Source organism: Corvus cornix, chromosome 7, assembly GCF_000738735.6.
Source record: "Corvus cornix cornix isolate S_Up_H32 chromosome 7, ASM73873v5, whole genome shotgun sequence".
NCBI classification, from domain to species: domain Eukaryota; kingdom Metazoa; phylum Chordata; class Aves; order Passeriformes; family Corvidae; genus Corvus; species Corvus cornix.
The window spans coordinates 9,451,102-9,476,151 of NC_046337.1; the positions used below are offsets into that span (position 1 = coordinate 9,451,102).

At 44.7% G+C, this 25,050-nt stretch overlaps 1 protein-coding gene across 2 annotated transcripts in view; it reads left to right on the plus strand.

The window, feature by feature from the left end:
• SLC12A8 (solute carrier family 12 member 8) overlaps window positions 1–17,981 on the plus strand; it is a 50,459-nt gene extending 32,478 nt beyond the window's left edge. Inside the window, exons 7-14 of one of the 2 annotated variants that reach the window (XM_039555488.1) lie at window positions 860–947; window positions 2,131–2,218; window positions 5,336–5,482; window positions 8,362–9,034; window positions 9,912–10,009; window positions 11,569–11,686; window positions 13,879–13,939; window positions 16,871–17,981. In XM_039555488.1, coding sequence (XP_039411422.1) covers window positions 860–947; window positions 2,131–2,218; window positions 5,336–5,482; window positions 8,362–9,034; window positions 9,912–10,009; window positions 11,569–11,686; window positions 13,879–13,939; window positions 16,871–17,036 — 1,439 coding nt within the window. In that variant the 3' untranslated portion in view covers window positions 17,037–17,981. Of the gene's footprint in view, window positions 1–859; window positions 948–2,130; window positions 2,219–5,335; window positions 5,483–8,361; window positions 9,035–9,911; window positions 10,010–11,568; window positions 11,687–13,272; window positions 13,848–13,878; window positions 13,940–16,870 lie in introns of those variants that run through there. The other variant, XM_039555489.1, reaches the window with a different exon arrangement.
• Window positions 17,982–25,050: the final 7,069 nt, after the last annotated feature.

Here is a 25,050-nt window from a genome sequence, read left to right on the forward strand (position 1 = left end):
TCTGTTTTCTTGATAAGTCTGGTATGACTTGTCCTTCAGCTATGGACAAAGCCCCTTAACCAATCTGTACCTTGGCTTTCTAGCCTTAATAGGGAGACTGTAATCCTCTTCTTCATCCTGTTTCCCTCTCTTGTGTCTTTAGATGGTAATTTTTTAGGTTAAGGAGCGTCCCTGATTGTATAATACCCTGTACTCTGGCCTAAAATAACAGTTCAGTATTTTATTCTTAGCCCTACCATGTGTTTTCGATGTGACACTGGGACAATCACTTGCCCTCTCAGTGTTTCTGTTTTCCTGTCTGCAAGGCAGAGATAATGCCTACTTCCAAAGCAGATCCCTCGGCTGGAAGGTGCCACCTACGTGCCGAGAGCACTGTTATTCCCTCTGCTAATGTGATCATCATTTAATATGGACAGGACAGGCTGTCCCCTGTGAATGCAGGGACCTGTAATGGATCTGCTCTGGGGGTTGTACCACCTGCTGCATGTGCTGCCCTAATGAACAGTGGCATTTCTCTTTTCAACAATCGGGCAGCATTGTCTTCTGTTAGGTTTGTATGAAGATAAGATGGGTTTTGTTCACATACTGTTTCTTTTCCCCCCAGCATTGTTCAAACTGGACAAAGGGTTCTTTGACATGTAAGTGGTGACTTGCTTCTATTAAAGACATGAACAGTTTTTAACCAAGTAATTGGTGGGAGCCAGTATTTGTCTGTGTGGCAGTGCAATGAAGTGATATAGTTACTGTTCTGAAGCAATCAATGAGCTGATTGATTAAATTATATTACATAGTTCAATGTGTGTTATATATACTACAACTTAGATGGACTCTAAATTGCACTTGTGTCTGCAAAATACAGGTGTGATGGCTGGGTTCAATATGAGTGGAGATCTCCAGAAGCCTTCTTCCAACATCCCTCTGGGGTCTCTGGCTGCTATTGGTACCTCGTAAGTCATTGATTGGGGAAAATTTGCTCTGCAGACTGCCCTAAGTGTGACCAATCCATTTCATATTCCCATCAACCTTTCATTACTCAGCCATCTGGAAAATTAAAGTGTGGCTCTCATTCAAATTGTCATCCTTTACCACCAGGTACTCTGGTGGGTTGGAGGAGACGTTTGTTGGTGAGGATGTACTCAGTCCTTCTGCTGCTGGGTGGGATCTGTGCTGGTGCTGGGGTGCTTGTGCAGCTGCAGCCTGGCTGTCCCAGAGTGGGATGCAGAGTTCTCCAAGGCTTGGGAGGGGGATGATTTTGTCATTCACTGCTGTTGATTTCAAAGGGGGTGGGGGGTCTGTAGTTCTTTTTCTTTTTTCCTTTGTGTCCTTCTTCTATATAAATAGAAAAGGAGTATCAAAATTTTATTGGGAAAATGGGGCCAAGAGAAGTGAGACGACCTAGCCACCTGCAAGACCAGGGAAACAGAGAAGCCCTGCATCACCAAGTAGTGCTCTTCCCAAGGGAATGCTACTTTCCAGGAGAACTTTCCACTGCTACATATTAAAAAAAAAACAACCCCTCAGTAGGGGTTTTCCTGCCTGCTTTCATTGCCATCTAAATTGCCTTTGAAATTATTACTTTTAATCATGTACCAAGGTTCAGTCAGGAAGGAAGAATCTTCACAATTTGGAGTGCTTCCTGCTGAAATTGGTGCTTGTTTTATGTGGGGGGATTCCACAGGACACAGAAGTATCACATGTACCCATCTATCCAAGGCTGTGGTCATTCCCTTCTCTGCTCTGGGCTTAACAGACAAAATTATCCCCCAACCTGAGTACTGGAAAGGCCAGAACACCAGAAGAGGATCCTGGCTGAGGCTGTGGAGCTGTGCTGTCAATGTTACTGCCAGGTGGGGGGACCTGTTTACCTGCAGATCCATGGAATCACAGAATGGTTTCGGCTGGAAGGGACCTTTAAAGGCCATCCAGTCCAACCCCCTGCAATGAGCAGGGGCTTCTTCAACCAGATCAGGTTGCTCAGAGTCCTGTCCACCCCGACCTTGAGTGTTCCCACAGATGGGGCATCCACCACATCTCTGGGCAACCTGGACTGTCTCCTGGCTCTCCTAGTGGCAGAATTCTCAATGGTCTTGTCTTGCTGTGAAGAAATTGGTTTATTTTTGTTGTTTGCAGGTGGTTTCTGTACATGGTCTTCGTTTTTTTGCTGGGAGCCATTTGTACCCGTCAGTCACTCCGCTATGACTTCATGATAGCAGAGAAGGTAACTTGTGTTTTATATAATGGTGCTTTGCCATCTGCCTTACTGAATGCTTGACTTTCCAAAAGCCTAAGAAATTTGGGTATGCATCCCTTGTTAAAATCCAGGGGGATTTCCTCATTGCAAATCCCAGTGTACAACTGATTTGAATAGCTCTGCCTTCACCAGCATATCCCGTAATGCCAAACCTTGGCATAATCACCCAGCAATAGCTTTAGGAGCTAAAGTATGCTAATGTGGTCTAATGATAAATGCTGTATTTTATTCAGTATATCCTTTCTTGTTGGTGAAAGCTTAGACCAAATTGAAATCTCTAAAGAACCCCCCCTGCTTATCTTTACTAAGTCAAGCGAAGCTCACATTTCCATATCCAGCCAGCTGTAATTGCAGGGCGAGCAATAGGATTATTAAACTCGAGACATTCCACACAGAGTATTTACATGAGGGGGGTTTGTAGTGTAATACACAATGAACCTCACCACTGCAGGCCTCTAGAAAAACAGCAAGAGATTTTGGTGTGTCCCATTGTCTTTCTCTGGATGGGATATAGAAGGGCTAATTTTTTGTTATTCAGTGCTATCCAAAATCATGGGTTCACTGTACTTGACACTATTTCTTGTGATTCATTTGAAGTTGAGAAGTTTACATAGTTTGACCTGTAAGATGGTTTTAATCTAAAATATCAATTTGAAGCTCTGGCTTTGTTTCTTAAGTAATTTCAGCCTTAAACTTCTCTCACCCCCCAAATAAACTCCCAATTATTAGTGGGGCTCTGCCACCTCCTGCTGAGTAAAAAAACACACCTCTGTGTCAGGGAAAAAAAGAGTTATCTGCCTTCTGTAAGGCAACCTCTTAGTATGTCAATGACTTAATGGGCAAAAAGTGCAGTAACCAAAAGAATCAGCTTTCAATGAATCTGCTGAAGAGAAAGGGATTGTTAAAGCTATGTTTTAAATTCAAAACCCTCAGGGGGGAAATGAAAAATCCCCTAGCAATGAATGAGAAGATATTTAATAATATCAAATATAAAAAATAAACAAGCAAGCAAACACCCCCCTTCCCCCAAAAAAACAAATTCAGTTTTCTTTCCCCTAATACTGGACAAACAAATGGTGCAATCCCAATATTCATGTTTCTTCTTTGAGTTATTAAAAGATGCGTTAGATTTTAATGATTTTGGAGAGAGGGAGCAGGGAGAGATCATTACTCCCCCAAACTCTCCCTTTCTATCACAGGTGAGCAAGTGCTTGGCTGCCTTTCTGTTACAATATTTTTTTTGCTTTTTAAACATAAAAATGAGGTTCAGTAATTTCATTTCTAATGAGCTCCAACTGCCAATTCCTTGCAATGTATTCACACTCTTCGATGCTCAAAACCCGTAGCAAAACCTTTCATCAGCCTCAGTGAGAGGGACTCTTCCCCTCTAACCCTGATTTGAATGTCAAGTAGCACATTTAAATGCAAGCATTTTTGGCAGCTAAAATAATATATGATGTCTGGCACAACTGTTTGTTTCTTCTGAGTATTTCTCAGAGCAGAGTAGGATTAGAGGAGAGGAAAGGGAGGATTCCCCGCTGAGTGTCTGTCTGTTGGTCTAATGAGAGCTGGTATCTGCTCATCTTCGCCTCAGGTTCCTTCTGTCCCACAAGATACCATTCACAAGGCCAAGTGGATTTTCATGGGGAAATGTTGTGGTAGGAAGACTGAACAGTTCTGGATCATGACAATGATTTCACATGCTTTCCCCATCAGTGAGCTTTTTATGGCTTTTTACCCAACCTCCTTTTTGCTGCCTGCAGATTTCGTAGACAAGAAAAAGTCAGATGTAGCTTGAATCATCTTTAGCCATGTAAAGTCTTGTAATTCCTTCTAACAAAACCTGTGCCCCCTGCCTTTAATGGGGGAAGAAGCTGGGAGGGCCTGTGTTCATTTAGACCCTCTTTTCCACAGTAGGAGGGGTGGGAGCAAAGGACATGTGGCATGCAGGGGACCTGCACTTGGTGACATCCTCTGCCACAGATGTCTGTCTGCGCCTCCAGCACTCGCTCCAGAGGAGTTTGGACATGTTGGATTTGGACCAAAATGTGGGGTTTTCCTCTCTGCCTGGCCTTTGTGCTGGAGTTACGCCCATGGCTTGCCATTCTCTGTGCCTGGCTGCTGGCTGGCAGACTTGTGTGGTCCTGCAGGACTTGGGGGTGTCTCAGGTGCCCCTGGACCTTGGTTTCCTCATTTTTTCTGTCCGTGTCCTTATCCTGCGGTGCCAGGAGCACTCCCATTTCAAAGCTTTCTTGCACCATGTTTGTATTGTGGGGTTTTGTGTATTTGGGTGGGGTTTTTTAGATACGCTGTCTGTGCTTGCAGCTCTCAAGAGTGGGGACCTGCTTAGGGGGACCTCAGTTCTCAATTCTGTGTGACAGACCAGGAGCTGCCCTTCCTTTCCCTCCACACCTGCAGGAGATGCTCCCAGCTTGAAAGGGTGCTTCAGAAACCAACCTTGTTAGCACTGTGGCTTTAAAATTTTTTTTTAAGTTTCACGTTGGCCAAAGGAAATTCTTTTCTCATTGAAGACAGGAAAATAAGGTCATTGTATTATATCCTTTGGAGCATGTTTTTTGAGATGCCATTTACTTAAGTGGCAATTTTGATTTGGTTTTACTGTGGCTTTTCTTTCAGGATTGGTTTTCCCCTCTGAGACACAGGGGTTTGTCTTCCTGTTTTGGATGGTGGGAAGCCTGGGCAGCTTTTCCTGTATGATGTGCTCTGTATATAAGTGATCTTGCCTGAAATAAACTCACTTCCAGTTACTTAAGGGGAATCTAATAGCTGCTGCTTTGCTGCAATTGCTCCAAGTGACAAAGAATTTCTTGGATATGAGCTTGTAAAATGGTTCTGTCGGTACAGGATGTTCAGTATTAAATTACTTTTATGGGATAATTTTCCTGTATTAATTGCTTGTACTTTATACCACAGACCAATTAAATTGCTGCTTTCCCAGGGCTCGCTCTGTTCATTTAACAATGTTACAAAATATGTGATCTCTTAAAATACATGTATTTAAGACTGCTTGGGTGTCTTTCAGGCACAATATAATGAACTTTGCATTCTCTCTGCTTCCTCCAGGTATCCTTGGTGGGTTTTTTGTTTTTGCTAGGGCTGTACATCTCATCCCTGGCCTCCTGCATGGGAGGGCTGTACGGAGCACCCAGGATCCTGCAGTGCATCGCCCAGGAGAACGTGATCCCCATGCTCGCCTTCCTTGGACGTGGGGTTAGTCATCCTTTCTCTGGGATTGCTGTCAAACCTTCACCTGAACTTAAAAAGCCAAGATTTCTGTGTGTCTGTAGAGTGAGATGGGGGATGCATGAAGAGGAAGGCTCAGGATCTGGTATCCCATGCATAGGCAAAATAGCCAGGAAATGGGTGGTTTTATGAAAAAACCCAAGCATCCAGCTGCCTGTGGTCCTTTCCCTGCCTGTCCACTGTGTGCACTGCCTCTGCTCTGAGCCCTCCCATGGGGTTTGGCACTGTGCAGGAGCAGCCCTGCCTCACCATCCTGGCATCTCTCTCACCCGCCTCCGCTCCCCAGCCTGGGCTCTCTGTCCTGCCCCCGTGAACACACAGCCCTTCCTGGGCTGTCTTCAGTCCCCTCCCTCCCTCTGACCCATTTCTTCAAGATGTCCCCACTAAAACAAGCACTTGTGATATAGCTTTGTCTGTGGGGTTTTTTTGCGCACACCTTATTCATGCTGGTGCTGATCCTGACCATGACCGAAGGAAGCACCTACCTCTCCTCCACCCTCCTGTCCAGGGCAGAAGCCTGAAGCTTTTGTTCCAGCACTTGCTGAAATGGATGGTAACTGTCTCTTTACCTTTTATCTGTTTTCTTTCTTCTTCTTTCCTGTGCATTTTCTTTGATCTGTTCCTATCCTCCGTGGTAACCTCATAGCCAACCAGTTGTGATGCTGTGGATTCAGTCTGTGTGCGGTGGAGAAGAGGACACTTCTTTGTAAGATAAGGTGCCTTTTGGACACTATTAAATAAAAACAAAGAATGGATTTGAAAGGTTAAGTTAGGGGGCTTCTAAGCTGTAGATATGCCTTGAAACAAAGTCTTGCTTGGAATATGACAAGAAGCTTTTTCCTTGCTTTGTGAATAATCTTTATGCATGAGTCATTCTACAGACGTCAGTCAAGGTATCTGTCACCAAGACCCTGTAGTCTTGGGCCATTCATCTATGCATGATTTTCCCCTTTTCTGAATAGAGAGAAAATAATTCCATCACTCTCAGTAACCTGCAGTACCTGTCTGAACAGAGTGTCTGGAAAAGCCTTATGATGCTCTGCTCCTTCAGAGCAGCTTGAAAATACAGAAATATATTTTTCAATATTGGTATTTATGAATGTTTTAAAATATTTTAATGTTTTATAAGTATAATAATTTTCTCTCCATTGTTTTATGTTTCTCAAAGTAATTTTCTAAATTAAAACTTATAATAATAGCAAAAATAATAGTAATAATTGTAGGGAAAGCAGGAACAGTAATGACCTCAAAAACTTCCTGAAGGCGGTTTTCAGGTGATTCCAGAATAGGCTCCCCTTGGCAACCCTTGTGAAATTCTCAGTGGTTTAACAAAGTTGATTTCCTCTCTTCACTGATAGTTTTCTGTCTTTCTGTCAAATTTTCTGTTCTGAACTCCATGCAGAGTGCTATGATGGGAAAGGCTTCTTTTTGAGCCCTTCAAAACAAAAAGATTTGAAGGTGAGAAATCAAAGGCAGATCACTTTCCCCCCCCACTTTCTTCTCTCTGCCACCTTGGGAATTGTTTAGATTTGGTTTATGGAGAGTAAATACATTTAATTTGTCCTTAGCAATCTACTCCACATCAGTTCTTCTTTTCCATGGGTGAAGAAGGTGGTGTGGTCACCATAACCCCAGCTGATGGGAAGGACACGAGTGTTTTCTGTAGTTAAACCCAAGCCAGATGCATCCTGAGATCATCCCATCTGTTCCCCATCTCAGTACATCTTTCTGACACTGAAGATGCTTTCTGAGATCTGCCTTCCTTTGTCCCTGAGATGTATTTTTATTCATTCTGAAAAGATGTAATGGTCCAGAACTGGTCTAATTTTCTTTTAATAAATAAGAATGGAGGAAACAGAAATAGTTTTCATTTGAGCTGTGTGTTCATTAAAGAAGTAAATGCAGTTAAGTGAAAAGCTAAGATATTTTGTAAGATATCTTGTGAGATATTTTTCAGCAAAGTCTTTACATGGCTTTCACTGGCTTGCCAGGTGGCAAAATGGCAAAATGGTGTCTGGTCCAAGGAAGGGCATGTTAGACCTGGAATTAAAGTTCATGAGCCAAAGGCTCAGGTATTTCCATTCCTGATGCTCTTTGTTTTGTCCCTCTTTTCCTTCTCCTTTCCCTGCCTTCACCCAGTCCCAAAGGAGAGGAGAGGGCAATGTTTCTCCTGGCTCCCTGCCCTCCTGACACATGCCTGGCATTGCTGGGGCTGCCTGCCACCCCCAGCCTCCTCACCTGCCCAGCCTCACTGCTGCTTTCCCTCTGCTGCTGGGGTGGATTGAAGGAGGGGAGCTCTGTGTGCAGAGGCTCAGCAGACCATGGGTTCAGCTCGGCTGCCTGTCAGCGCAGGGCCAGAAGCTGCTGATATGAAGGTGGCACTGCTCCATGCAGAGCTTTTCCAAGGGCAGCACGAGGGAGCCTTTTGGGTAGGCAGTGGTGCAGAGTCCTGTAGAATAATTAGAGATGAACAGTTAACTCTAATTAACACGTTTTATTGCCAGGCTTCCCATAAGCCCCACAAATCTCTCTGAAGGCTTATTGCTGCTTTAATGACATTGTTTTACCATGGAGATATGAGTGAGAGTGGATGAATTTACCAAAGACAGAGCTTGAATAAGGCTTAGGGATGAGGTGGGAGCTCACCAGCTTTTGGCTTTCAGCCTATTCTTTAATTTATTAAGCCTGTGAGCCTCTGTTTGCACATGCATGCATGCATTTCATGGCTAGGGGGGTACTGCAGGCAACCCAGGTAACCATATATGGCAGCTGAGAAAGTGGGGAATCCTCATGGCAAGGTTCATGGTTATTAATTTAAATGTAATTTTGTTTTATTTATGAGCCAGAAAGGCCCCAACAAGACTCCAGTGGCTGCGATTTGCTTAACAAGTCTCATCACCATGGCTTTTGTCTTCATTGGGCAAGTGAATGTTCTTGCTCCCATAGTCACCATCAACTTCATGCTGACATATATTGCTGTGGACTATTCCTACTTCTCACTATCCTTGAGCTACAACATTCAGCAGAAACCGGATGAGACCCAGATGGGAACTGCTAGACCTGCTCACTCATCCCAGCCTTTAATTTTCAACAAGCTCCCCAGCCATGCAGCAGATGGAGTAATTCAAAGCAGATCAAATGGCACTTTGCTGGAATTCAAAAAAGACATGGACCAGCTTTTTAAACCATTTTTTAGTGAGCCAAGTACTTGCAAAAGAGAAGGAGCTGAGAATTTAACCCAAAAGGTCAACCAAAAGAAGGCAAAGAAGCCAGCCAAGCAGACATTACAAGACAGCTTTCTCCTGGATCTCCATCACGATGCTCCCCTGGCTCAGTACGGCCAGGATGAGACCCCAGAGCCCCACAAGAGCCAGCAGGATGTGGAGGAGCAGGGCAGGCAGCGGGATGCAGGTCTGTGCTCACCACCCACTGCGGATGCCCAGCACACACCCAGGACACTGGAGCAGAGGGAACAGCTCTGCAGTGAAGTGATGATGCTCCCTGGCCCGAGGGGAGAAGGTAAGGGCTGCAGGAGATGGACATCTCCATGCTCAGAGGAAATTGTTTACAACTTTGGTCCTCCCAGTGCTTTCCTGAAGGCAGGCGTGAAACGAGCTTTTTATGGGGCTGTCATTCAGTGATTCATGGCAATAATATCATTTATTCCAGGTGAGGGTAGAGCTCATTGCAAGGCATCACAGGAGAAGTTCCAAAGCAATTTCTTACAGAAGATTAATCACAGGAAAGCAGGCAGGACTAAATTTAGTGTTGGGTTGTTTACAATATACTCATAATTCTTCACAGGCATGCTGAATGCTGTACATTAAAAAGGGTTTGGGTGTATACGTGGTCCTGGTGTGGGGTAGGATGGATGGTTAGAGCTGTGTGAGTCTAAAACTCAGGCTATCAAAATGCAGTGGTCCCCACAACACAGGTGGAGTCTGTAACTCAGCATCCATAGGTGAAGGTGTGAATTTGTTCTGTTGGTGATGTGGGTATTTGGTACAGTGTGCGTGCATGGAGTTTGTCATTCCCAGTGCTGTAGTGTTTCATCAGCATTAGTCAGTTAAGCTTCCTAAACCCTTCTGAGAGAGAAAAGTATTATTCTTATTTCACAAATTGTGAAACTGAGACTGAGATAGACAGATGCTGCCTTTAAATGGACTTAGTACCAGATCTGGCAACTTTCTGGGTTTTTTCTTGCACTTCTTGTCAGTTTTCATTTTAGAGGTTTTGGTTGAACTCTGTCTTACCCAGCTGTCAGATAGAATTTTTTCTTTGGTTCCTGGAATGTGGTAATGTAAAGTAGAGGGAAAAACTCCACTTTATAACTCCTTTCTAATTTTTTTTTTTTTTTTTTTTTTTTTTTTTTTTTTTTTTTTTTTTTTTTTGGTAGAAACATCTATAAAGCAACAAAATCCAGAACTGGGAATTCAGCAAATACCAGAATCCTTCTACTCCAGATTTTTCAGTCACTGGATTGCCTTTGCTGGTGTAAGTAATTTTTTCTTATTTTGAGAAGTGGTTTGTGATTGTAGAAAACAGAAGGAAATTCATCACACACTGCAGTGTAAATACTCCAGTACTTTAAATAATGGCTTTTGATTCTCGTATTGCAGGTCACCTGAACTAAATACTCAAGGTACCATGCATCCAGCAGTCCAAATTCAGGGAAAGCCTGATAGCATATTAAATTAAATAACAACAGGAAGAAACCCAAACAAACAAAAAAAGCCCCAACCCAACTCAAAAGTACAAATTCAAAGCCTGGAGTCTTAGGACTTTAAAGATGCATTGCTGAATGGGGAAAAAGAAATTAGTGTCCCTGTTTTCACCATGTGCCAGTCTGCTTTTTCTTGCTGTGGGATGGACTGAGACATCACCTTCAAAGCTGTGTTGCTTTTATTCATGGGCCAGTTTCTGCAAGCTTGGGGTGGGGTTTCATTAGTGCTGACCTCCTGATACCAGCAGCCCAGCTGTGAAATTCCATCTTTCGAGGGAGGAAAGGAGAGCATTCCTACAGCATGTTACTTTAAATAACTTTTAAATAGCTTCTGCCTCAAGCTGTTGAGAAGTTTATACACCTAAATTCATCTTGGGAAGATGGATTATTGGGCAGATGACAGGGAAAGGGTCAGATAGGTATAATGAATGAGCCATATGGCTTTGCTGCATGGATAAGGATTTCATAGCTGTGCATAAAGTGTAACAAACCCACTCAAACAACCCACCAAACCATGTTAGTTTAATCCTCAGATGGAGTTTGACACCTACTTTTCAAATTCACTGCTGCTGCTGCTAGCAGCCAGCTCCTGGTGAGGGGTTCTCCTGGGCTGCAGTGCTGGGGTGGCCCCTCTTCAGGATGACATCTTTAGGAGGTTGTGTGCTGATGCCATCTCTGGGCTCGTATCTAATGTGGCTCCCAAGTGCACCTCATGGCAGAGCCATCAGCTCTCTGCCTTCGCAGGGCAATTTGCTTACAGGGGTGACTGACGTGCTCATTAAAGCAGATTTGGTTTCCTGTCAATAATCAGACTCAGAAGGAGGTTGCAACAGAGCTGGGATGGGATTGACAATGCAAAATAAAATCACAAAAGCAAAAATTGGATGTGTTTATTCATCCTGACTCCTCTCCCCTCTGCCCTCTCTCTTTGAGCTTCACTGGTTGTGTCAGTTGGGACCATTTTAGCTCTTTCTTTGTATGCTGCCCCTTGCCGTTGGCAGCCTCTCCCATGGAGATGCTACCTCTGCCCCTGTCTTTATGCAACTTGAGCCAAATCTCCTCCTGAGCTGGTGAGCCTCTGGATACTCCTCTTGGAGAAGCCCAAGCAGAGACCCACACTGCCTCTGCGACTCAGGGTAGCTCACTGGAGCTACCTCCATGCTGCTGAGGGTGACACTGTAAACCTGTGCTGTCCCTCCTTTTAAGACTGAAAACAAATGAGTCTCCATAGCATGGAAAACTGGGCTTTGCAGAAAAATGGCTGTCAGACTGTCAGCATGGTCTTACCTCCCAGACTCTGGGGTAACCCCAAACTGTGTCTTTCCGACAGGCAATCGTATCCCTCATCATAATGGTTGTCATTCAGTGGATCTACACCCTTGTCAGCCTGGGGGCAGCAGTTATTCTGTATTTCTACATTGGCCAAGTGAGCCCAGGACTCCCTCTTGGTGAGTTGTTTTTCCTGTATTATTAAACCTGCTTAAAAATTCATTAAACTTTAATTAAACTTAATTAGGAATTGAGACTCTTGTGTTTAATATGCAGGTGACACAGTGAACAATGAGGATTTGTTTCATTGTTAGTTTTAATACATTTTCTCTCTGAGTCTGATTTTCTTTTGGATTCTAGCTGTGACTAGCATTGGTTGGATAGTTTGAACATAATGCTTATTGCTTTATTATATTGTGCTTTAAATTACAAAACCAGATACTAAGACTTGATAGGGATGACAGTTTGTAAATGTATCCCAGCAATGAGAAAAACCTCCCATAAATAAGTTTTAATAAACTTAATCTAAACCCACCTGAGAGAACTTTAAGGAAAATGGGAATTATGGTGAGTGTCGCATCAAATCTCAGCATTCATAACTGTGGAACAAGAGAGCCTTTTGATTCCAGAGCTAAACACCTTGAACATGTTGGGAACATAATCTGGGAAAATACTTTTAGGCAGAGGGCATTAGAGAGATCTGTGCATGTGATCAGCTTAAACAAGTTCAAAATGAAATATTGAAGAACATTCAGCAAGCAGCTCATGAGAGCTCACAGCTGCTTGGCAAGGCCAGCGGGGGGGTTTGCAGTGCTCTGTGTCTCTGAAGGGACATGGTGTGGGCATCCTCACCTGCTCATGAATGTATCCATCCATCCATCCATCCATCCATCCATCCATCCATCCATCGGTACGTGTGTGCATACATAGCTGAGTGCATGCCTGGATGTGCAGTTTGTTCTCCAGGATGAGAAAAATCAAGAGCCTGAATTCATATGCAATATGTGCAGAAATAGCTACCTGGGTTTATTTAGGAGAAAGATCATTAGACAGTAGGTAAGCAAGTACTAGATTTCAGAAACACAGATGATGAGAAGCCAAAAACTAATCACCACCATCCAAACATTGCTCAACTGTTCTTTTTCTACTCTTGAGTGACTTCCTTTCTATGTATCTGTAGGGGATAGTAGAAAAGAGCTGAGATTGTGGATAGTAGTTGCCATTTTGTATCTTTTGAAATATATCTATAAGTTTTAACAAAGTTGTTTATGGCCCCCATACATTAAACAAACCACAAATAATGTTTTCAGGTGTTGGAATCTTTTTTGCCTTTGTATACTCACTGCATTATATCTCTGTAGTCTGCTTTTGAAATACTTACCACAAATTACTTTAATAAGAATTTCTCTGTCAGCGTGTAGAGGGTTTTGGAAGCTGATCTGAGAAATAGCAGCATGATTAGACATTTTTTTCTTGGTTTCTCTTGCACATGCATTCTCATGCATACAGAATAACAGTGTATGGCATTGAAAATGTTAGAAGTGAATGCTCAAAATTCAGCCTGATTTTTTCTTGCCTGTGAGGGAATGTTATTTTGTGGTCACAAGGCTCCCACTGATCTGTGAGTTTGCTCTTCAAAGGATCTTTGTCTAGAAAGGTTGGGAGACAGTGGCCTGAGAGATGCTCTGGATTAGGAGCTAGATGAAGACCTTGGGAGGTGAAATGCCCTGTGATTTACACATCCCTTCTCTCTCTTCCTCTCCAGCAGCCTAAGCCAAATCCAGCAGGTGCTGACAGGGCTCAGTTCTCCCTGTCCCTCACCATAAACTTCTCCTGCTGCTTTTGCTCCCAGCTCTGGCACTTCCCTGCCCCTGCAGGGAGCCAGTGAAGGAAACTAACTACTGAGAAATCAGAAAAGAAATCAGTGTTGGTGTAATAAGCTCAGCAGCTCTCTGTGGGGTCAGACAAGAGGGAATGAATGGTGAGACCACAACCACCCTGGCTGAGGCTGGCTGAATAGCTCCTTCTGTCTCCCTGTCCCTGCAGTGGGAATGGTTTATGCAGTCCAGGGAGTGAAACGTACTGTGGTGGGTGTTTGTGCTTTGCTCATGCTTCACTGGGGTTTAACAAGCTGTCGGGCTGGGAATGGATAGCTGTTCCCCATAGGAAATTTGGGTTCATTTCTAGACAGTTGTTTAAAAGCCACAGCATGTAGGAAGACTGCAGGAATGTTCTCACTATCACAAAATCTTTGGGTACCGCAGACTAATAACAAGCGTGCTGGTTTGAGATTTTATGCAAAAATTCAGTGGTGTAATGCTATTATGAGAGAATTAGCAGCATACTGACTTCTTGTGCCTTTTCTCCGTAGGAGCAGCAGCAAATTTCAGTTTCTTTGGCTGGATTAAGTCCATTTTGATCACTTCATGCAGGTTGGTACCAGTCACTTGGCAGTGACCAACACGCTGCTCGTTGTTCCCGTGACCCACTAATGTGCACAGAGAGGGCTGGAAGAATTGACTTGTTTATTACCTTAAGCAGTCTTTTTGCCCCTTCTTGCATACTCAGGGTTATTCTTACTTGATGGTAAAAAGAGCTGTTTTCTCCCATTAGCCTGGCATTTGGTTGGCTGTGCATGTGGGGAAGCAGGAGTCTCCTCTGCTTTGTATGTGGGAATGTCAGCTGATAACAGTATCTTGGTGCCTGAAGCTTTATCTTACCCCAAAGGTCTGTGCTCAACCTTTATGGCTCAGGTTGAACTGGAAAATCTGAAAGGAAATGAGAAACTGGAGACTCCTCTTCCACTCACTGAAGGAGAATTCCTCTGGTAGTGTGGAACAGGCACACATGGCAGCTGTGTTCAAGTTTCAGAGAGGAAATCCTGGGGCAGGGAGCTGCAATAACTTCAGGACAAATATGATAAATAGGGTCTTTGGTGAAGGAGCCATTCCATGCTGAGTTTGCATGGGACTGCAGTAGCATTGTCTTGGGTTTTGATGCCCAGATGACTTTGAGGGTTTTGTTTGGTTGGTTATTAACTAGTTTTGTTAATCTTATTTGATACTATTAATTATTAATTCCATCATGTTGGGTTTCCTATAGTCGCTTATGAGCACCTCTCTCTCTGAGCAATGAGCTTTGAGTTTCCCAGTCTGTTGGGTTTTCTTTTTTGTTGGGGTGAGTGAATGCTGTAGCAAGGACTGTGCAACACCAGCTGCAATGCATTATATGTGCCAACTTGGTGGCTCCTTTAAAATAAATGAAAATCCAGGCAATTAAGCACATTGGTCTCTCTTGACAGGTCCTGTCTCTGCCCACAGTTCCTATAATATGACCACATGCTTTTGGTAGCAGAAGTGGTTGGGGAGAGAAGCCAGGAGTGAGGGATCTCTTTGAGGACCCCATGGCAGGTCTTAGACATAACAGCACTTAATTTATAGCTTAATTTAAACCATTTAACAAAATGGTTATTGTTCTTATGGAATTCTGATGCCTTTGTATCTTATCAAGAGGTGAAGGGTTGAACCTTGAGGAGCAGGGGAATCAGCCCAGGCTCCATCATCAGTGTTCATTGATGGTCCTCCAAGTACAGAAAACTTGAGAGTTCACTGCTCTGAGAGGCCCCACTCAGAGGTGCTGGTCTCAGCCCACTGTGGGCCAGGAGAGCTCAAAGGGTCTCATTTTGGACTGCTGCTTAGAGTGTAGCAAGAGAGTTGGCTTTGGTCATAGTAATTTTCCATCTTGGCCACAGTTTGGGTCAGTAACTTTCTTTGAATGTTCTGTAACAGTTCCGCTTGAGTTGTTACTCATGCAAGAAAAATAAGTTTCCAAGGATATTCACTAAAAAACAGGAGCTGTTAGACAGCATAAGTTCCCTGGAGCAGACAGTGTTTCTGATAAGCTCAAGAGGAGCTGAGCCCAGGTACTGTTTGTCAAGGCTGAGGCCTAACATTTCTCAGATCATAGTGCGGCCCAAGGGGCAGGGGGCATGGGATGCACCACCGCATAGTCTGCTTATCTCATTTGGAGTAAGGGATTGTTCCCTGTCCCTTTGCTGGCCTGGTGACACGAGCCCAAGCCAAGGGTGAGGAGTTGAGACTGGGAACAGGGTGTGTGGGACCATGCTGAAATGCTGCCAGAATTACTCATGGCACAGTGAGCCAGACCCTGCTGCTTCATATCCCGGGCAGTTCTGTCTGCTTCCATCCCAGGCAGATTTGTGGCTGGTCATTTTAGCTCCGCCTCTGTGATGATAGAACAGCATTTTCCTCCCAGTAATCCTTTGGTGCATCTGAGCCGTGTCTCCTGCCTGTTGTCAGAAATCCCCATGGGAGTCTGGTTGAGGTGTGAGGCTTCATGGAGAATTACTGTGTGTGGAAAGGAGAAACTATCCCTGCCTCTCGTGTGGAGAGGTGCTGTTGTCACAGGGGGATTTTATCGCTGGGTTACCAGACCAACAGAGTCCTTGGTGCTTTGGTCAGTGCAATGATGATCAAGGACCCTGCCAAGGAGGGTTGAGGGGAGATCTGGTGAGTGCCCAAAGTAGAAACTGATCCTGTTTCTCTCTCCTCAAAGAGTACAATCTCTAGGTCAGCTAGCCAGCTTGGTCACCCTATCCTAGTGCCAGGGCTCCTGCCCATACTGCCACAAAGACAACTTGGGCTCTGCTTGGGAGCCAGGTGGGTCATTTTGAAGCCCATCCATGTTGTGCTGCAAGAAATTGCACTGAATTAATTCAGAGTTTTTTTCTAAGCTCTGAAATCCAGTCAAGATATTTTAATGAATTTGAGAAAAATAATAAATCCCACTAGACTACAAGGGCGCTGGAAGCAGTCAAGGGTTCTTGACACCTCTAAGGCTCTTAGGTGCTTGATGAGGTCTTAGTCAGTGCTATATTTGTCTTACAGTTTTGATTTTAAAATGCCAATAGGGTTTTCTTAAAATCAGCTTCAGGGATGAAGAGATTTCAGGAAAATCTCCCATTTTATTTAAAAGTTACAAAAATTATTGTAATCTTTTTTTTGCTTAGGAAACTATGAAAAGGATATTTTTCATTAGAAATGGTTTGTGCTCCTCCTTCTCCGGCACAGTGTGGAAGGTGTTTGCCATGGTCTATATCCAAAGAGGAAACACATTTGTTAAAAAAATGTATATTTTGCAGTGTTTATTTGGGAAAAGGGAGTACATTTTTTGTGTTCCTTCTAAGAAGAATGCTTTCAGGTTAGCTCTGTGCCTCCAAAGGGCACCGAGAAGGATTTAGCCTCTCCCGGCATCACCCTGCCTTGTTTGCACAGCCAGGAGCATGGCTGGTAATGGATAAAAAGCAAGGGGTGATGCAGGCACCTCTGCTTCTCTGCTTGCAGGAGAAGGCCATCTCCCAAGGAGCAGATCGTGGTGACACCGTCCTTTGCAACAGTTGGCATGGAGACCAGGCAGCTCACCGAGGAGAACGAGGACTTCGCCTCACGGGACCGCTATCACCAGTCCTCACTCATCAGCAGAGAGGAATTTGGCAGCCAGTTCCAGTGAAGGACACACACACACACACACGCAATCAATCTGTTACTTCAAAAAGCATTTAGAAGTGCTAGTGGCTGCCACGAGTGCCTTGTGAAATACTTGAATATACGCACAAAGGATGTGAATGGCTATTTATGTATTTGAGGCTTGCTTGTTTATGCAAACTACAACATTGCTGGGCTTCAAACTTTGCCCAAACTGAGGGGAAAAAATGGAAATGAAAGGGCCAGTCCAGCGAAGTGATGAGTTACTGAGGACAGTATAACCCTCTTAAAGAATTCAATTACAAGCCCTATTGAGCTCTAAAAGAGGTTGTTGCTCTAAAAGCTTACAACACCCCATTTCAGATGTCCTCTGGGTGACTGGGGATGCTCTGCCTGGGAGCAGTGACGTTGACAGCAGGAGCCAGTGCCCCACTCCCAGCTGTGCCACGGATGGATGAGACCTTCCAGGTCAATTCACTTCTCCTCTTGGCATGAATTTCCCTGCTTGTAATACAGTAATTTTCTACCTCAGCATTTCAATTACCAAGGTCTTAGAAAGTACTTTAAGGTGTTAGACAATAGGCCAGAATCAGTGGCAAGTACGAGAAGATTATGAAGTATATTCACTACTGAAATCGCACATTTAAATGCAGTAATGCAGAATAATGACCTCTTCTGTAAAACTGTGAAATTATGTCTTAGAAGCTGTTCATAGTTATTTCCCACATCCTTTCTGATGTGAGACCTGAGACCTGACAAAATAGCTGGGCCCACTTAGAGTGTTTCCCAGCTGAAGGGACAGATGATTCAGAATGGCTTTAGCAATGTAAGTTTAGCCCCAGCACCACACATCAGTTCTGACATTACGAGGAGGGGAAAATCACTGCCTTTCACTTTGTTTCATCTCTGATAATTCCAGCCTTTAGATTATTTATTTCTCCTTCTGTGCAATAAAAGCCTGAGACACCAGGAACTCCTCTCCATCCTTTCTGTGGGTACCCTCAATGCCTTTGAGCACCATTCCACTTGCCAGTGCTCAGTGTCCTGGTATTACCAGGTGGGGTGGGTCCCATCCCATGGTCTGGCCAGCTGCAGCTTTGGCTCTTTCCGTTTTCTTACAGAGGGAGGCACAGGAGGCTTTCTGCTGACATGGAGAAAAGAGCCACCTTGGCGCACTGCAGAAAGTGTATTCATTTTTCAAGGTTGCAGGTCTTTGACTAAGTGCTTTTAATCTTAATTATCTCGATAGAGGCAAGAGGGAAGTTGTGTTTGTGTGACCAGCTCTGAGCCACCTCAAATCGGTCATCCAGTGCTGGAAGCACCCTTCCAGGATTCCTTCCTCCCTGCCTCTTGCCGTTGGTTTCCAAAGAGTCTGGGTCTGTTGTGTGGATTGTGGGTCCGTGTTGAAGCTTCCCCTGGGTTCCCTGTTGCCAGTGGCTCTAGAGAGCCCTCCCTGTGCTTGTAGCATCCTTAACCTTGGTAGATGCCCCTGTTGTGCAAACTTCAAGCACTCCTTGGTGCTGCCCCACTGCTGGCAAGCTGCTTGGGGCTGTGTTAGAGTTTCATACCCAGCCATAATGCCATTGCTGTAAAATCTTGTGTTCCATAAAGTCTGGTCACATGCGTGGTCCCTTTCTTCCCAAGTCAAGAATTGTTCAGCCTGGCATTTCTCTGTAGCCTGAACAAAAGAAAACCCCAGAGCATGGTATGAAGAGATTAATAGGCAGAAATTCCTAGGTAGCTTCTTTTTTAGCTACTAAACAATTTAATTCCCTTCTCAAAATAAGACATGAGTTAGGAGATCCAGAGAGGGAGGTTGGGGAAGGTCCTTGGCTGTGTATCTCGCTCACTGAGGAGTTGCACTGGTTGAAATCAAGTGATTTGGTGGAGAGTGTTTGCCTCTTCAATGCTGTGGCCCCTGCTCGTCCCCAAAACTGGGACATGATGGGCCCCTTAGTCTCCCTTGGTCTAGCAGTACTGGGAGGAGGCCCCACAGCTTTGCTTTCAGCTAAGAGTGCAGCAGCTGTGCCTTTCTCCTGCCACCACTGTCCAGCAGCCCTTTGCACCTGAGCATCCTCTGGAAACATTCCCATTGTGTTTGTGTGCTGGTGAAGCTTTTGCTGGCTGCCAGGGAAAGGCACTGTGCTGTGCCATGCAAGGCCATGGTGAGAGGACACCTGGATGGCTCTGGGGTGCGGGGATGGGTTGTGCCTTGGTATTCCTGGAAGAAGACAGCGGCAGTTCTGGCATCAGCGCTGGATTGCTTCTCTTGAGACCTGGCAGTGGAGGAAATACTCTGCAGAGCACACTGTCCCAGGTCTTTGGGCTCCATGTTGTGCTGCTGGAGAAACTCTGCCACCTCCTTCACTGGCACCTCCACCACCACCACAGCAGGAAGCAGTTCCCTCCACCACCTGGTAAGCACAGGCACCTGGTCTTTCCCTCGTATCTGCAGGGAGAAATGCATCGCACAAGGCTGATTTCCTTGCTGCTTTACAGGTTATGAGTACAGCAACCTTCCTGGGTAATGCTTGGAAAGGGACATGCTGATGTTCCCTGGAGCATTAGCTCTGGTGTAGTTAATGGTAAGAGTGGCAGGAAGCCTTGTTTTAGCACCAGTCTGGGTAACATTGGAGACTCCACAAATCCAGGCCCTATGGGTATGCAGGGCTTTGCCCATCAAGGACACTTTTCCAGCAGGAAAGAAAGAAAGCAGTTGTATGGCTAAAGATTGTGGTGTCAATGTCAAAAATGGCTGTAGTTTTGGTAGCACTCTAAAAAAAATGGGTGAAATTAGGAGGGCAGGAATTTATCAGCTTCACATTTAGTGGCTGAGGGGAAGAAATGTGGGTGGGGATTGCTCCTGTGAGTGGTAATGTGCTGCTTTCATCCCCTGAGAGCCAAGCTGTGCCTCCACATGCTGGGGCTTTCAGGTTCCCTGAAGGTGAGTTTGGGACCCAGCTCTGAGCACCTTATGCCCTGTTGTATATCAAGGTTGCAGCTTGGCTGATGTAATTATGGAAAGGCCTTACTGCTTTTTAAGCCACGTGAGCTTTTTTATCATCTATAATTATTTTCCTTTTGATTTGAAATTTGATATTATTATTATTATTATTATTATTATTATTATTATTATTACATAAGAAATCAAAATGTTCTGCAATGGGTCAAGGTGTGAAAACATTTGTTTTCTAGAGAGATGTGGATATGGCACATGGTTTTGTTCCTTTTGAGGACTCTGGCTGTAAACTGGTGGCTCTACTTTTGATGGTTTCCTTTGCAGAGCATACAAGCACAGAAGGAGGTTGAGGATAAATATTTTATTACTTGCCTTGCAGTACTGTCTGGAAGCTCATGCTGCATTTGTGATCCCTTAGCACTAAGCGGGTCCAGAAATTGGAATTTTCTGCCTCAAAAAACTTGCAGCACAAATAGTCAGGACTAAGAATGGGCAGAAGAAAAGTGAAGTTTTGTTGTGATATTGGCATTAAGAGAGTTTCTCTGTTGGTATAAATTGACATCCACCCCTCTCTGTGTCCCATTAGCAGTCTGCACAGGGAGAATCAAGCTCATTAAATCCGTATCTTAGCTCAAACTTTCTTTTTTGTTTCTCTCCTCTTGGCTTCTCTTGATCAGCTTTGAGTTTCCTTGCATGATTATTGCTGTGTATGGTGACCAAAACATCACACACCTGCCATGGTCACTTATTCACAGCAGATAGTTGTGACCACAGTGTTGAAGTGGCCAAGAAAGGTGGCAGAATATGAACTGATGCTTGTGTGCATGGCTGAATCTAGGGCTCAGGGGGGTCCCTGTACCTTATGAGATGGTTTGCTCTCACCCATGTGCCTCTGATTTAGGTTCAGACAGGCAGAGTTTCTTAAACACCATCATACTTATATCTGCAAGGTCAGAAGAGATTTGCTGAAGCACAGGAGCCAGCCTAGGATTAACATTTAGGTTAGTGGGAAATTGAAGTTATTTGAAATATTGCCCTTGCCTGGTGAATTTTAGAGAAGGTAATTACACGGATAAAAGAGAGAATATTTTGTAGACAACCTATAAATTTGTTAGCTCTGTATGAAAGTGGAACATAATGCACTTGTTATATTCTGCAACCCAGATTTGGCATAGCACCCCTTAAACCTAAGACAAGGTGAGACCTCAGCAGTAACAGCCTTAAAAGCTACGGATGAGAGGCTCTAGGAGCAAACTGCAGGCTAAAAATAAATCACTTTAAAGCCCATACTGCACAGGAGAGGCTCCTTTCCTTTCTGCCTTCTGCTCCTCGTGGCTTTTTTCACATGATTTTTATGCTCATATCCCCCAATACCTGGGATTTGCCCCCCTTCTGCAATAGCAAATGGAAGCCTGGGTGTTCCCAGAAACTTAGCGGTCAAGGAGTACACCTGTAACTTTATCAGATCCAGGTGTCATGTCTAAATTTCACTGAGGGCTTCTTTCCAGATTTAAGGGCACTGCTCTGAAGTGTTTAGCTCAGCTCCAAAATGTCTGGGTGTGCTCCAAACCAGAGCTGGCTGAAAAAGGTCCTAAAAGAAATAAATAAGGAATTTAGAATTGCTGCTTCCCAGATAGATTTGGATGGCTGATTTATTTTTTTTTCCCCCTGAAAAGAAAGGATTTTTTTTCCAGTGACAGGATTCAAAATGCGACATCATTTCAAGTTGTGCATTTTTCTGTGAGGGATGAAGAGAGATCACAAGACCCATATCCATCCTGACCTCCAAATATCAAGTATCTGGAACAAGCTGCTTGCAATGGAGGTACAAGGCAAGCAGCTCTTGTTAAAAAAAATCAATAAAATACCACCACCCCCAAAATTTCAAGAAAAATGGTCAGGTACTAAGTGCCTTTTGGATGATTGGTATCCATTAATGGATGGCTTGCGGCATCAAGAGGAGATGGGATGGTAATTAATTACTCAGTTAGGAACTATTTGTCCACTTTGGAAACTCAGGGCTTTTAATAACAAATTCCAGGAGGAGAAAATATTCACTTTGTACCTTAATTCATCATCAACTTAAAACTTGTCTGAAGTTTATGAGCCTGATCCAAGTTTTGGACAGATCTGGGATGAGTTTCAAGGGAGCTGCAGGAGTTTCATGACATTGGCTGTGCTGCGAAAGGCTCCTATAGAACCAGAGAGAAGGGACCAGCCACTGTAATCCTCACAAAGTGCTACAGAGATGCCTCTCCTGTACAGAATCCTGTGGTTTTTGGTGATTTCAGACCAAAACAATGTAGAACCCAGCAAATTTGGTCATATGTCTCTAGCCCCTCAAGCTGGAAACTGGAAGTCAAGGTGAAATAAAAACACACTGTATTTTCCCTCCCCAGAACAAGGTGATGGGCGGGTTTCTATTAATCAATATCAATCATGTTTTATATATAGCTTTGTTAGAGGTTTCCTGTGTTGATGAGGTTGTTTGTTTGTTTGTTTCCTTTGCTGTGTGTGGAATGTGCTGGTTGCTTTCAGATGGAAGTGTTAAATGTGTTTTGTACGTAATTTGGGGAGATGTCTGAGGTCGCAGCGTCATTCAGGAGGATGCTGTGGCATTACTTGACACCAGGCTTTGCCTGGCCCATCTGGCTCCTCAGACATGATTTTATGCATTTAAATCTCCTACTAGTTTGTGGTCCCAAGGAGGGAGGAGAGCAGCCCTTGGCCTGGAGCGGCCCTGGAAGCAGCATCAGCAGGATGTGGCAGCGGGGCATGCAGTTGTGCCACTGGGATAAACAACTCCAGCACCACATGGGGAAAAGCCAAGTGCCAGTGCCCTTCACTGAGTGCTTCTGCTTCACACAGCCACCTTCATCCTGCTGCAGTGCTTCCTTCTCCCACCACTGAAGCTTCTTTCCCAGCCTCCCAGGAGGGTGTCAAACTCATCACGTGGGTGGCAGGGTTGGTATTGCCTCCACACTACCCTCTGCGGTTCCAATGGGTAAAACAGTAATTTTTTAATAAAAACCAACAAAGTGAGATTTTTTTATCTGCTGTTTTCATGTGGATGTTGAAACTGGATCTCAAAAATATCAGTCATAATTGATGCAGCGATATTCCTTACGAAGCCCTGAAGGTAGGAATGAAAAATAAGATGGCAGGAAAACACAGTAGCTTTAAATTTACAGGCACTAAACCTTGGAAAATCTGGCGCCTGCAGGGGAAGGGCCTACATTTGGGAAGTCTGAAGCTGCCTGAATATCGGTGTTTCCTTTCCAGCTGCTTGTAAATAATGTGCTGCTCGTGACCGGGACCATGATGGAGAGAGGAGAGAGATTATTTTCTGATGGTGGGAACTGGTTTAGGCTCACGGGTTCATGCTCGTGGGGCTTTTGCTGAGGCTGGTGGAGACGGCAGCCTCACCACTGCCACGGGCTTCAGAGGCTGCAATGGCATTCCTGTCCCACCAATACTAAGCCCTGCCAGGATGTGGCTCACCCAAGGGCAGCACAGGGCCCTTTGGCCAGTGTTTCCTGCTGCAGGCTCTGCACTTGGGCATATGGTCCTTGCGGTCACCCCTGTCATGGTCACAAGTGCCCTGTTTGGTTCAGAAAGGCAGCAGGTCAGGCAGGTTTAATGGCAGTTTTGGGGAGGACATCAGCTACCCCCTTCCCCCCACTTCCAGAGGGGGTTAATTCAGCCTTCCCAGCTTTCCTAGCTAGTGGCACTGCATGGTGGGTCGTGCTCTGGGGGCACCACGAGGGAATGGTGAGATGGAGCTGTTCGATACGGACACGGGTTTTTCTTGCAGCAGTGTTTGTTTTGCATTTGCCTGTGTCTGCTATTGCTCTCGGTGGGCCTGTTGAGTGAAACAGTAGGAAGAATTTATTGAGACCTTTTTGGAAAAGCATTTGATACTGTGCTTCCTGCTTGTTGGATTTAAAGCTTGGAAGGATGCAGTAAGAGTGGGGAGCTGCTGTTGTGGCTTAGATGTTGGGGAAGTCCCTTGGAAAAAGCTCTAGACTCAGTATTAGGGCCCTCAGGCTTGAGAGTGAGTGGATAGAAGAGCATCCATTTCATGTTGGGGCGAAGTTTGGCTTTAATTTGCCCCCTGTAGCCCTGAGGGTGCATCACTGGCCTCAGAGAGGTTTCTGTGCCCCTGCTGCCTTACCTGTACTGCACAGTTAAAAGTGTCAGATTTGCTGGCTGGCAAGGCTTTTTTCCAGGGACTAACAAAACTTTCTAAAGAACCATATTTATTAAGGACATTATTTACTATCTTAGGAATTGGTAGCGTGGAGTCCTGCATTTCATGTATAAAGATATCCCCAAGTGCTTGAGCTGCTGCATTGCACTTCCTGCGCCATCTCCCAAAGTATCAAAATACTTCACAACTCTTCCCCTGAGCTTCTGTTGTGTGTTGGTCTCTCTGTCTTATCAAGAAGAAAGCTTTGTTTTGCAAAACTATTCCATACAGAATGTGTAAATACCTGCACATAGAATGAAGGAGTCTAAAGATATCCTCTGTAGATCAGGCACCTTCGTGGTGACTGCCTGTGGCTTCTGGGTCACTCAGGTCACCCCATTTGCCAAGACTAGGGTGCTTACTTGTATGACTAAAGCATAATCATGATTGCTTTGTGCTTCATGTCCCAAATTGACATGGCTTTACTTGTTCCTTGGGTTTAGACAAATTTGAAGCAAGAAGATGGCAAAAGCTGTGGAGAGTAGACTAGAGCATGGAATGATAGAGGAATGCCTCAGAGGCAGCCTTTCCCAGGGCTTTCGTCCATAACTATTCAAGTAGCACAATGAGGATTCCTGAGTGTGCTTCACGGTGAAGCGGTGTGGGAAGGTGCGGGAAAAAACACTCGCACGTGGAGAGAAAAGCCCAGGAGCAGTGGAGAGCAAGTTCTGACGGGGTAAAGCCAAGGCCACTAACACGCTGGTGGGGGCTCATCAGTGCCACCTCTTGGGTGGAAAGAGGCTTTCAGGAGAGTTTGTGTACATCAGCCACCGACTTCGGCTTTCGGTGAAGGGCGAAACGAGCAGCGGGGGGCTGTGGACCAAACCCCGG